At 40.9% G+C, this 13,194-nt stretch overlaps 1 protein-coding gene across 5 annotated transcripts in view; it reads left to right on the top strand.

Annotated features, from left to right (window-relative positions):
* Nucleotides 1-339: 339 nt before the first annotated feature.
* fmnl3 (formin-like 3) overlaps nucleotides 340-13,194 on the top strand; it is a 33,051-nt gene continuing 20,196 nt past the window's right edge. For 3 of the 5 annotated variants that reach the window (XM_030733088.1, XM_030733090.1, XM_030733087.1), the window contains exon 1: nucleotides 340-621. In XM_030733088.1, coding sequence (XP_030588948.1) covers nucleotides 508-621 — 114 coding nt within the window. In that variant the 5' untranslated portion in view covers nucleotides 340-507. The remainder of the gene's footprint in view (nucleotides 622-13,194) is intronic. The other 2 variants (XM_030733089.1, XM_030733086.1) reach the window with 1 other exon arrangement.

Raw genomic sequence — 13,194 nt, 5'->3', positions numbered from 1 at the left:
GACCTTAATCAGGATCACACAACAATAATGAATGGAAAGACGTCGGAGCCAAGAAAGTTGAGCAGCACCTAAAAGTAACTGTCGGTCGGCATTTGAAAGTTATCTGTCACAGGGGGAAAATCTGCTGTAAGTAATGGATTGGCCAGGCAAAACAGAGGCAACTTTCTGGAAGATGAAGCGGCTGTACTCTTTTGAAAGGAAACTACAATAAAATACTGTAAACTTAAACGTGATCAAGAGTAAATGGCATTTAGGGACTAGTGTACTGTCAGCTTTTTTAATATATATATATATATATATACATATATATATATATATATATATGTATATATATATATATATATATATATATATATCTTCTTTTGGGGAGAAGCGGATTATTCGGATTAATTCGTGAATGAAACTGTTGGAATACCTGGGAGATTTCTTTGCTTTTTTCCTTGGATTACTGTCACTAAAAGAAGCTGAAGCAAGTTTCAAGTCGACGAGAGGATACAGCCACAAAAAATGGGAAATATAGAAAGTGTGGACGGCCAGTCGGAGATGAAGCACCACATCATGCCTCTGAAGGTGCCCATGCCTGACCAAACCGAGCTCGAGGAGAAATTTGCCATTGTTTTGGTAAGTTAATAGGCTAGTAAGTAACTTCACCTTTGCCACGGTGTGGTCGAATAATCGAGTAGACAGATGAATAGATTTTGCTTTTAAACTTGCTGAACTGTTTCATATTTACTCGGTGGCGGGTTTATTTTCACTTTAAGCACCCCATCACCAGAATAATCAGCCCTTATAGTGGGCTGTCTTCTTCTTCTATATAAAAAGTTTATTTCTTGCCTGTTTTTTTGTTTGTTTGTTTGTTGTGACATTCAAGTGAGCGTTTGTTTCTGCCTCCCTGTCTTCAAGGACCGTTATGATGTATTAAATGAACCGACCTGTGCCGTCACGCCCCTCAGTCTCTCCCTGCTTGTCCCCCTCTCCTGCGGTTCTTTTGTCTCTCCGAAAGTCAGACAACTCAGCGTTTGGCAGAAGTGGCAAATACTGAGCGCAGCATGGCGAGAGCTGTGGTGGTGGTTGGGAAAGCGGTGAAGGGGATTTTATTCTCTCTCTTTTTTTTAACAGAATGAAGGACATTTTACTGTACATCCTTGACGGGGAACATCACAGCATTCTCTGTCTGCGTTTATTTTAGTTTAGCTCCTCTCGCTGCAGGCGACTCATCTAAAAAACAACATTTTCTGAATTCCCCCAAAACTCCCACACCCGAAGTATCCTCCCCTCCCTTCCCCTTTGCTCCCTCCCTACAGCCTCCACATCAGGCCGGAGTGCGCTTTGTAATAATGAGCACGCAGTCGACACCCACTTTCCCGTCTATCAGCGGAGTCAAGCAAGGATGACAAGGTGTCATTTATGCGTCAAGGGGGCATTTCAGTCCTCAGCACATCACAAAACGGGACTTTACAGCCACTCGCGTGCATAGGCTTTTATTGTTCATTTGAAGAAGTGAAGATGAGATGCTGTAATGAAATTTGGGTTTTGCTTGTCCCCCCCCGCCTCCTTTTATTTACGTGTGCGGAAAGTAATCGTCCAGCAGCTCTCTACTTTGACTTGAATGCAGTTTAAATTTGGGGATTCCACAAAAAGTCTCAAATTATGTCGTCAGATGAAAAATAAGAAAACATCTGTTTCAGTCCATCCGGGCTGGGGTTTTTTTTCCCCCCTCGCATTTCTTTTAATTGAATTAAAATTTCATGTAAAGCCTCTGACTGTCTTCAAAACGCAGATTATCAGAGAACCCCCAGAATCCACCTTAATCTCAGTCACTTTATTACGTGTTATTCCGTTTTTTAAACCCAAAGAATAGAGACAGCCAGGGTTTAATGTGCAGGACCTAGTCTGACACATTCATTTCCTGGAGTCTTTTTGTTACTGTGAGATTGCTATTCAGCCATGTCAGACTTAAACATTGTCATGCATGAGTGGTGACAGCCTTCTCATCTAACCTCTCATCTTAACAAGGAAGCTAGTGAGCATGTGCCAGGAAACTCTGACTTTAGATGGGACTACCCAGTTGTGCTGCTCACAAACCATGCCAACATCGAGCCCCTAGAATATAATATTAAGGGGTCAAAGGAAGAAATGACTTCATTGTGAAGAGTACACAAGCCCAAGGGATTTGGAGCTATTCAGTCCACTTTTATCATAAAAGTACAGTGCTGTGCAAAAGGCTTGAGCCACACCTCATTTCTTTATATTTTGCTTCCAAGGAGTCAGATTTTCTTGTGGTCTTTTAAAGTGGTCTTGAGCAATAGTTCTCCAGGCTTTCAAGGTTTTTCTTTGGACATTGGCTGCTTTCTCACCCATTTTCAGTCCAGTCCTTGCACCAGACCACTTTCAGAGGAATGTTTGTTTGTTAAGCCACTTAACACTGAGCTGTGAATCATTCGAGCATAAAAAAAAAGCACCTAACTCAAGGGATGAAACAGCATTGTGTCCCCATATAACAGAAAACTCCGCAAACAATTTTTAAATTCTGTCTTTAGGCATTTTGTTACCAGCAGCCTGTCACAAAAACAAAATAATTTGTTCCCATTTCATTTGTTGAATCTTATGAAAAATGCCAAAGATAACACAGTTTCACAGCCATAAAATAATATTTTTGAATCAACAAGTTGCTTCCCAAAGAGCTATTAGCTGAGAACCTGGCCTATCTCAGCATGGTGTGTGGCATGCCCTTGAAACCTTGAGTAAACTGGACAAGTGGAGGACATAAGAAGAAGTGGGAGGCTTAAAAAACAAACTATCTGCAACATCTGAAAGTCATGTGTTTAAGAAACAGGAAAAAAATCCAGCAGATCTGATTCAGGACCTGAGACAGGAAAGATGCATCTGATCCTTCAGCTGAACTGTGAAAACTCTATTTTTGCCTTATATACCATGTTTGCATGCATTTCAATGAATCACACTGCACCAACTTCCCATTTTCCTGGCAGATTATAAAGAAATGAAGAGTGGCTCAACACTTTTGTACAGTACTACTATGAGAAAATGTTTGAAGGGAACTTTGCTACCGGAATGATCACTAGGACATGCTTCCTTCCTAACTATTTTAGTCACAGTGTAATACTCACAGGACTTCTTTAAGTTGCTTGTTTGAATACTTTTTCCACCCCCCGCTCAGCTCCTTGTGCATCAAACTCAAAGATAATGGCATTCAGCTGAAGTTTGAGTAATCCAGATTCTAAAATTTGGGTTTTGATTCATTTTCCGTGTCAAACAGTAGCAGCCTGATTTCCCATGGGTGCTTATTTTGTGCTCCTCACTTCACATTTTCAGCTTTACCACACCCAGCTCTGACTTTCAGCTGTTGAAGGCCCTAATTTTAGCATTAAGCACCGAAGACTTGCACCGGATGTGAGTGGATCCTCGCAGCATCACTCAATATCGTCTTGTTCTCGGACCGTCCATGTTTTTGGACTGAAGCTATTATTTGCTTACCAGAGCTATAAGCAGCCACGGAGTAAAGTTCTCATATGAAGACACTAATGCAGCAAGAAGACATTCAGCCCCTGCTTTTGAATGCTGTGCTAAATCTCAGCTATTATGACAATTATACACTGTACTACGCTGCAAGTGCTGTTGTGCAGCCCAGGACACAGCTCTTTGTTCCATATAACTTCTTTATGAAGTGCGTGGTTATAAAAAAAGATTTCCCCATGTGACTGATAAGTAAAACATCCTAAAAAGAACTTCCAGTCATATTTCTCATATAAAAAGACTGGATTGTTTTTTTTATCAACACATCCTGCATAGGAAAAGTCTGTAGTTGTTTGAAAGTACTGCAACACAAAGTCAGTCCCTGTTATTATGTTCAGCCGTGCGGAGCAGATGATTTCTATGCATGGAGCAGTAGACTCAACATTTCAGTTGTGTTTTTGAGTGGGAAAGGTTTTCAGCCTCTCCAACCCCACCTCTCTCTGGCCCATAATAGCTCCAGATTTCCTTTACTTTGTGGGAAAGTGCAACGTTCTTGTGTACATTAGTGTCCTTATCAAACAATGCTTTTCTCTCAGCCCTGCTCTCCACTTGTTGTGAGATAACGGTACATCAAAGGCTTCTGATTTTGCTGTTAGAGCGCTTCAGGAAGACGAGCTCATGGCTCGACCGTCTGGAGTTAGAGACCGAGGTGCACTTCCCAAAGTATCATACTGTATGTGCCAAGCATCTGAGACACTTCACATCGCTCTTTCTAAATTGAGCAGATTTCTTTCTTCAGTATTTGTTTGCAGACGCATAACTGGCTTCATTTCAGCTTCAACTCTCCATAAATGGATATTTTGAAATGGGTAATTTCCCTTCCTCTGGACCACTGTGTTTTCTGCGCTTCATGATGGCATGCTGGTGCAAATGGATGTGTCTACGTCTGCATGTTGGGACTGCCCTCGTTCGCTTGCTCTCTCTCTCTCAGACAGAGCACACAGATATCCCACTGGAATGACAGCAGCCCATAATGATGTCATGGGCTCAGCAGCCTTTGCCAGTGTAGTAATATGCGTGGGCTAATGACTTTAACAGGGTTTCTCTACTGTAGATTGTTGCAGGCGGTGGAGGAGGGGTGAGACCCCCGGGTTGGCTTCGACTACTTCATGTGGTCTGCTAATAAAATGCCTGGGTCAGGTTTAACCGGCCACATGTGCTAAAGGCATCTTCTCACTCCGTCTCCTCTCTTTTGTCCAGCATCTTCAGAAACAGTTTCAGCTCCATCTTGTGCGGCTGGAAACAGCTGCCTGGTATTTTCTTCCTGTATTTTACAGGGGAAATTGAATTGCAGCCCCTGGTAGTTGTGGTTGGTTTGCTTTACAATGAGAACTGTGTTCCCTCCATGCTGCTACTGGTGCATAACGTACCGTTAGTTAAGCTTGCGATACAGATCTTTGTAGACCTCACAAACAGGCAAGTGTAAACGCGCAACATCTCAGAGCCATATATATAAAATTATATCTTGGTCATTGGTAGAATTCTTTTAATAGTTTTGGCTCTTTTTACCCTCTCTTTGTCCTTGGTAACTCTTACTTATCCTTGGTTTTGTGCAATTCCAGATGGATATGGAGCCTCTCATTCGCTCACCCAGTCAGTGTTTCCTACCTTCCTATTCCCCGAACTCACTCTCACTGTGGCTTTGCCCTACACAGTAACTTTCTCCATATGACTCTGTCTTTAAGAAAATAATGTGAGATGAGTGAGTGGCATTTCAAAGCCTGGGATCTTTTAAGGTTCCAGGTTTGAGCACCAATCCACTGCTGGATTCCTGTGGCCTAGTCTAGGCTGAGGCCACAGGAGACCTCAAAGAAGGAAAATTCCCTTTGAACTGGCGGTCTGCCACTGTTCTCGGTTATAATGGCTTTACCAACATCTTTAGACACCGCACACATCTTTAAGAGCTGTTACAGGAGCGGTATAGGATTATTTTCACATCTTGATTGCACTGGAAACCACCCCAATCCATTCATCTTGCTCTGCTCAGCTCCCCACGTCTATTAAACGCTGACATCGAGTTGCGTCATGCATGGATGTGCCGTCGCAGTTTTTCTTTCCAGTTTTGATTACTCATGAAAGAGGTCTCAAGATTAAGTGGCAGCAAATGTTGGGAAACCTAAAGACGATTTAGTTTTGTATCATTTTTCAGTTGTAGTGAAATGCTGACAATGTGACTCCATCGCCATGTCTGACATCACTGTTTCTTGATGGTGAAGATCTAAAGGTGAAGATCTGTAGTGTCTGCTGGATGCCACTTAAGGGGAATTAATATATTCAAGCTGTGTGATGTGTTTATCAGACATAAAACCTAAATCATTTTAATTTGTTTGGCTTGTGATTGCAGGGTTTTTTATGTTTATGATATCCCTATTCAACATCACTTCTCTCTGAAAAGAGAGGCGCTGCATTCACTGAGTATGTACATGTGGCTCAGCCACCCACCACTGTGTCCCAGAAAGAGGGGTTATGGGAGTTGAGTGCACACTGGTAACTTAGTTTTAGAGCAGCCATGCAGGTAGAGGGGGAGTTCAGCACAAGGCTGTCCACCTGGCTCTCTACACCCTGAGGCTACAGTTCTCCTGTCTGGGCTGGGCTTTATTGGGTATCTTAGTGCTTCACTGCTTCTCTCCTTGCGGTTATTTTGGAAATCAAGGGTTAAGTTACAACTGAGCGATGTAGCATGTCCACATAGATCAGATCAGATTTTGTAAGGATAAGTTTTGGTCAGTTTGCTCATTGCTTGCTTGATTAGATCTGGATGGGAAGACCTGCTTCACTTATATCTGTAAACATAAAGCAATTTTTATAGCTAACAGAACAATTTCGGTTAGCATAAATACCTTAAAAAGGGCAAATCTAGGAGGCTAGCTTGTTTAAGTAAGTATGCACACAGTACTGTTCAAAATCTTGAACCACCTACTTTTCTTTATGTTTTGCTAGGAAAATGGGAAATAGGTGCAATGATTTACTGAGACGTGTCAAAATACAACATACAAGGCAAAGACAGAGTTTCTACAATTCTAATGCGCTTGAAAAGTCAATATTTGGTGTGACCACTTTTATTCTTCAACAAAGCCTGAACTCTCTTACGCAGCTTTCTTGTCATTTCTTTAAATAGTCTCCAGGAATAGTTCACCAGGATTCTTGAAGGACATTCAAAGCTCTTCTTTGGATGTTGGCTGCCTTTCATTCTGTTCTCTGTCAAGATGATCCCACACCGCTCCAAAAATGTTGAGGTCTGTTCCATTGTGTGTTTTTCTGTCCAGGCTTGCATTTACTACACTGGCAATGTGTTTGGGACTATTGTCATACTCAGATGTTAAGCTGCTGCCAATCAGACTCTTTCCAGATGCTATTAAATGCTGGATCAAAATCTGACAGTACATTTCTATGTTTATAATTTATATTTCATGATTTAGTTTTACAGTTGGCTGTAAAAGCGCACTGTTGTACATTGATGACAAATTGAACCAAAAAGTTCAAATTTGATTAATTTCTTAATAAGATGCGTTGCCACCTTTTTCTCCCTGTTTCCCTTCCTTAAGAGTGGCATCTTGACACTTCCACTTAAGCATTTCTGATGAGGCTCCAGTGAGCAGTAATTAGCTCAACTGAAGGGCCAGATGCATCTCTCAGATCTTCACTGCATTTTTTCCTGTTTCTTAAGGACATGATTTTCAGACACTGATCATCTACTCTAGGTAGTGTTTTACACTGGCCACTTCTTCTTTTGTTCTCCACCTGTCCATTTTCTGCAGACTTTTTAAGGAAACACTGCACAGCATGCTGAGATATACCAAGTTGTCGGCTAACAGCTCTTTGGGAATCACGTTGTTGGTGCAAAAAACTATTTTATACCTGTGAAAGTGTGTATCATTGGCATTTTTTATACAGTTTTTGGAAGTTTGCTTTTTAATATGTAACACCTCCCCTTTGTTCACTAAAAACAAACCATAAAAATGAGGTGTTGTGAAATGACAGAACCAGGTTAGCTGTTTGATTTATGCCTAGCTAACCTGCTGCTGGCTGTAGCTTCACGTTTAGCTAACTTTCTGCTACATTTAAATAATTGTACTGCCCCCAAATATCATACTCCTTTGAGCCAAAAAAAAAAAAAGGTGTAAATAGTATTTGTTCTTTGTTCATTTGTTTATTCATTTTGTGATGTTCTTTTTTGGCTCTTCAGCATTTGGAAAAACAACTTGGAAATATGTTTGTTCACATCACTGAAGTGTGACATCTTGATTTGTTTAAATGAATATTGTATGCACATTTAAGTGTGTGTGTTTGTGTTTCTTGTATGTGCATGTGCACTTGCGGGTGTCACTGGAGGTTTGCATGTGCTGATAAAGCAGCTGCACAAAGGTTGTAGGATGGAGAAGTGGTTTCCTTTTGAATACAGTTGGAACAGTATCATTCAGGGGCCTCATACTTTTTGTGCAACTATACTCTTTATATGAATGCTAAGAAGGAGTACCTTGTATAAAGAGCCAGTGGATTATGCAGCTTGATGCTACCCCTGGTATGGGCCTACCTCAGTAATGTGATGACAGTGACATGAAGTAATCTTTTTTCATGCGCTCATTTCTCACGATGACGCTTCTGCTTTTTTCATATAATGTTTGAACTTAATGAAGTCATATTGAGAAACCACGGTAAACTTTTTAAGGCTCGTGGGTGGTGATGGGAGTCTTGACGTGTTTTGGTTTTGGTTCTGCTTTATTTTTATTTACACCACTTCTCCCTAAAACATAAGCTTCCCCTCAAGGAACCACCAAGTCCTCAAATTATTGATCAGATCCCAAAAGCTTTTAAATGCTTTTCCACAGCTCAGCTCAGATTTGTTGCCCATTCTTTTTTATCAGACCTTCATGTTTTTAACTGGCCAGTGTGTTTAAAGGCCACGCTGGCATGAGTTATTGAAACGTTCATGTATCTGCATTCCTGGCATTCATTGTGTGTGTTGCCTGTTGGTTGGAGCTTTCATTGGTCTTGCATGAGCTTACAGGGATGAACAAACAGGATATTTACTGCATAGTAACAAGCACTTGCCTCTGATTAATGACTAATTGCAGTATTTATTTGTGGCTTCTTACATCACTCATATCTTTGTCTTCACGTTCCCTAGATACAGTATGTTTAAAAATAAAAAAAAGAAATTGCACAGTATTGGTATTGCTGCAGGCATTTTACATCACTGCTGTTTTGGAACATAAGAACTTCCTGGATACCTGTAAACACATTTGCGTTACACATGAAGTCATATTCAAACCTTTTGGACCCTCTGTCTTTAGAAAGACCTTGGGCTCAGGACATTTTTGCCATTATCTCAGGCTGTGACCATGAGTTAGCCTTCAAAGAAGCCTGTGATGATAAAGACCTCTCCTTTGAACCCAGCTATCACTGCTGTCAATCACTGATACATCACTGGTTAAATAATCAGATTAACAAACGGGTTCTGGGAGGTAGCTCTTGGTTTATGAAGTGGAAATGGCATTTCTCCAACTTCCTGTTATTTTGTGGACGGTACAATTGGTCGTGTGTTGTGAGAAGTAGATTGGAGGGAAAATTACATCTCTCAGCAGATTGAGCCAGAGGTCAAGGGAGAAGAGGGGAGGCTTTGGAGATCGTTCAGGCTGAAGAAGGGAAGGTCTATGACTAGAATGAGGGCAGATAAGTCTGAAAGAGGCTGAAAATATTACTCCACAGCTGTAAACTGTTGCCTTTAACTCTTGATTTAATGGGGATTTAACAGCCCATGTCGCACTGCTTATGGAACTTTTTCAGTAAATGAATTTGAGTTTTGACTGTCTGCTTTTATGTGTGTTAGAAATGAAACAGTTATCTGACATAGAAATCAGGAATCACTCTGATAATAATTTGTTTTGGTTTTTTGCCATTTATCAAATTGAAATGGCATCTTCTTTTATTTCCAGCCTAACACATGAATGAAAATCATCTGCTATTCCCAGTTTTGTTTCATTATAAATGAAATGAATGTCTTTTTGAATTTAAGCTTTAATCTAGCCCAGCTAGTCATATGTAAGAAATACAAATATTTTGGTTTTCAAATTAAGAAGAGACATTTCCATCTGTATTGATTAAGGGTTGGAAAATAGAAAAGTTAGAGCAGGCAATTTCCGTTTCTGTGTCTTCACTTATCATACATGCTTTAGGCTTCACACGGTGAGAATGTGGTTTGCCTGCCGACACCACGTTTGCACATAAATGAGGTACTTTGCCCTTTTCCATTAATGCTTTAATAACAGGCTTGTGACTATGTCTGCTCATATTTGCTTTGTAAACAAAAACCAGGATCGTGAGCAGCGGGTAGGGAGCGGCATTGACCCAGAGAAAACTTTTGCTTCTTTGCCTGCAAGAAAATACATCTCCCCCTCTCCACTCTTTGTCCCTCCTCTTTTCAGTCTGTGTTTGGTAGAACTGGTAGCAGCTGGTTTGTTGGCTTCTCTGTCTTTCAGGATCTTTGTGCAGGACCTATGCATTGTTGCGCTTGCTTGGTTTGGGTTACGTTGCAAAAAAGAGGGGCAAGTGATCAGATGTCTCTTAGAGAAAGGGGGGCAGTGTTTTCTCACACTCTACTCCTCTTGCCGTCAGTCCAGTTAAGCTTTACCTGCATACGTAAACACATTGTTTGAGCGAATGTGCAATAGACCACATGTTCATTTTACATGTAGAGTAAGACCAGTGTATTGGTTTACGGCCAATATCGGCCTATCATAGAAATATCAGTATCGGTACATATAGCATCTGTGGTGCTGAACCAAAAAGTTTTTTCTTTTTTACAGAATATAGTACAGAAAAACATGCTTAAGGTTCAACCAAGATACTCTGATTCCATTCTTCGCAATATCATAAGCACTGTCTGCGGCTTACGTGGAAAAATCAGATGGCAGTAGTGCAGAGTCAAGCAGCAGCTTCACTTAACTTGCTAAGCACTTTTTAACATAGATTGCTGGAAAGTGAGTAAACAGTTACACCTTCCTGATACCTTCAATATAACATACATATTGTGCATTAAAAAAAATCTGCCATTATATTGATAATAGTTGGTATTGGCTCCAAACATCAGATACTGGTCAGCCTCTAATTACACCTAACAGTTACAGAAGAAACTTACCCAGGGCAGTTTTTCATTTCCTGAAGAGCAAAGGAAGTCTCAGCAGCCCAGTGACGACAACATCTGAGCCACTCATCCTGTCTCCACTTATTGTGCTTCAATACGAAGGAAAAGGGAAGAACTCAACAATAGAAAAGGCAGCAACATTCATTAATAAAAAGCTACAGTTATATATTAGACTGTTGTCATAAACAGCCAGTCTGATTTATGCTTGTTTTTACCACAAATGTGTCATTTAAACATGTCGTCTGGCTTTTAGAACCCCTACATCATGTACGTGACAAGTACAGTATGTTAGACAGTCACCCGTTCGTAGTGTCTGTGCACTTTCATTTCGGATGTAGGCTGAAGGAGACATTTATCTTGAACTATGTCCAGCAAGTTCTGGTATAGTAGAAACTAGAACATTACTTTAATCTGAACTATGCATTTAATAAGCTTAAGGGAAACATAGTCGTGCCAGGTGCTATATTCATTGTGTTTTCTTTGCCTCCTTGTTGGCTGTATTTCTAACAGCGATCAGTAGTCTGGCTTTTACCACCTTCCTCACACAGCACCTTTTAATAATGAGGAACAGGTCTTATCTAATCCTTATTGGCTGTTTTATTATTTTCCTCGTGTTACCGGATTATTGAAGAGTGCTTCTTGTTCATATACTGTTGCTTGGAAACAACAGATGGTGGTGGATTAAGTTTTCACTAAAATACAGAAGAATCAAACAATTATTAGCACTATGTTTATTAACAGTATGACTGTACATACCTGCTAGTTAGTTTTGTTAAGCCACATTTTTAGAATATGAGACACCAGCTTAAGTGATGAGTCTTCTAAGGTGTCTTAAATCTTTTCAAAGCATCAAATGTGTTAATAAAACGACTGTAAGTCCAGTATAGCTTAGGTAGAATCTGTTGAAGCCCATTGATTGGCCATTGTGAAAGAACTGTTATGTTATAAATAAAAAAAAATGCTGAAAATGTCCTCCCTTTGTCCTGTAATAGGCTCAGTGTATTGTTCTCTTTGATTATGATAGCAGTTTAGTTAAGCCACAGGTCCCTTCTTCCTGGACCCCACCCTGATGACCAGACAGGTTGGGGGGGGGAAGAGAGCCGTCTGGGCCTCCATGTCTGAACTGCTACAGGCTCTGTCCAGCACAGTGAGCTTTTTAGTCACCCACTCATTTTCCTGTGAGATGATGATAACTGTCTGCTCTGTGTAAACCGATCAAAGCAGATAAAAGACACAGACTCTGCATTTCCATCCCACCAATAGACCACAAAAGAGAATCACATTGAACGCTTTTGCTTAGTAGGTTACTTATTTAGTTTTATTTATATAGCGCCAAGTCACAACAGCAATCGCCTCAAGGCGCTTTATTCTGTAAGGTAAAGAACCTACAGTATTTAGGAGAAAACCCCAACAATCAAGCAACCCTCTATGTGCAAACACTTTGTGACAGTGAGGAGGTAAAACTCCCTTTTAATAGGGAGAAACCTCCAGCAGAACCAGACTCAGGGAGTGGCAGCCATCTATGAAGGCTGGTTGCGGGGTGAAGGGAAAGAGAAGAGAAAAGTAAAAAAAAGAGAGCATAGGGAGACAGGATAAAACAGACTAAGGGAGAGAAAATACAAAAATTTAATGACATGCTGCCATGGTATATAAACACAGTGCATCACACAAAGTCTTGCAGCAGTCTGAGCCTATAGCAGCATAACTAAGGGTGGGTTCAGGGTCACCTGATCCAGCCCTAACTATAAGCCTTATCAAAAAGGAAGTTTTGAGCCTGATCTTAAAACTAGAGAGGGTGGCTGTCTCCCAAATCCATAGTGGGAGCTGGTTCCACAGGAGAGGCCTGATAGCTGAAGGCTCTGCCTCCCATTCTACTTTTAGAAACTCTAGGAACCACAAGTAAGCCTGACAGCCTGCAGTCTAAGAGCAGGCTTACTCATTTAAATCCATATTACCAAACTCTAGTTGCAGTGCCCCCCCCCCCCCCCCCCCCCCCCCAAAAAAAAGATAGAACCATAGAAAATAATTAACACACACTGCAGAACTCCAATTTTCTTATTTATTTCATGCAAATAAGCAAACTGGAGTTCTGCAGTGTGTGAACTGTTAATTATTAAGTTGAGGAAATTCCACAGGCAGAGCTCTACAATTAAAAACCATTTAGTTTGGTGCACGTTGGTGTGATGAAGCTGTGAGAAAAGCCACGGAGGAAACATCTTGTCATGCTTTCAGATTTGTATCTCTGGGGACTTCTGGTTGGACTTGCAGGTCATTAAGGTAACATCAGGCTGATTGTAAATCATCTTTGACTAGGAAGCTGTCCAGCACAGGGCAGATGGAGTTGCCCTGCTGACTCTAATTTCTGAAATGACCATGAGCTCTTCAAAACATCCCCTCACTTGTGGGGGTCTGTGTGTGACCTGAGCACTCTGGTGAGGACTTGATAACTCTGCTGGACTCTCCTTAACCAGAAACATGACCCCATAAACTACTTTAACTGTTGACTCTTTAAAACC

Source organism: Archocentrus centrarchus, chromosome 7 (genome assembly GCF_007364275.1).
Source record: "Archocentrus centrarchus isolate MPI-CPG fArcCen1 chromosome 7, fArcCen1, whole genome shotgun sequence".
Lineage (NCBI taxonomy): Eukaryota > Metazoa > Chordata > Actinopteri > Cichliformes > Cichlidae > Archocentrus > Archocentrus centrarchus.
This window is presented reverse-complemented; position numbering and strand designations above follow the sequence as displayed.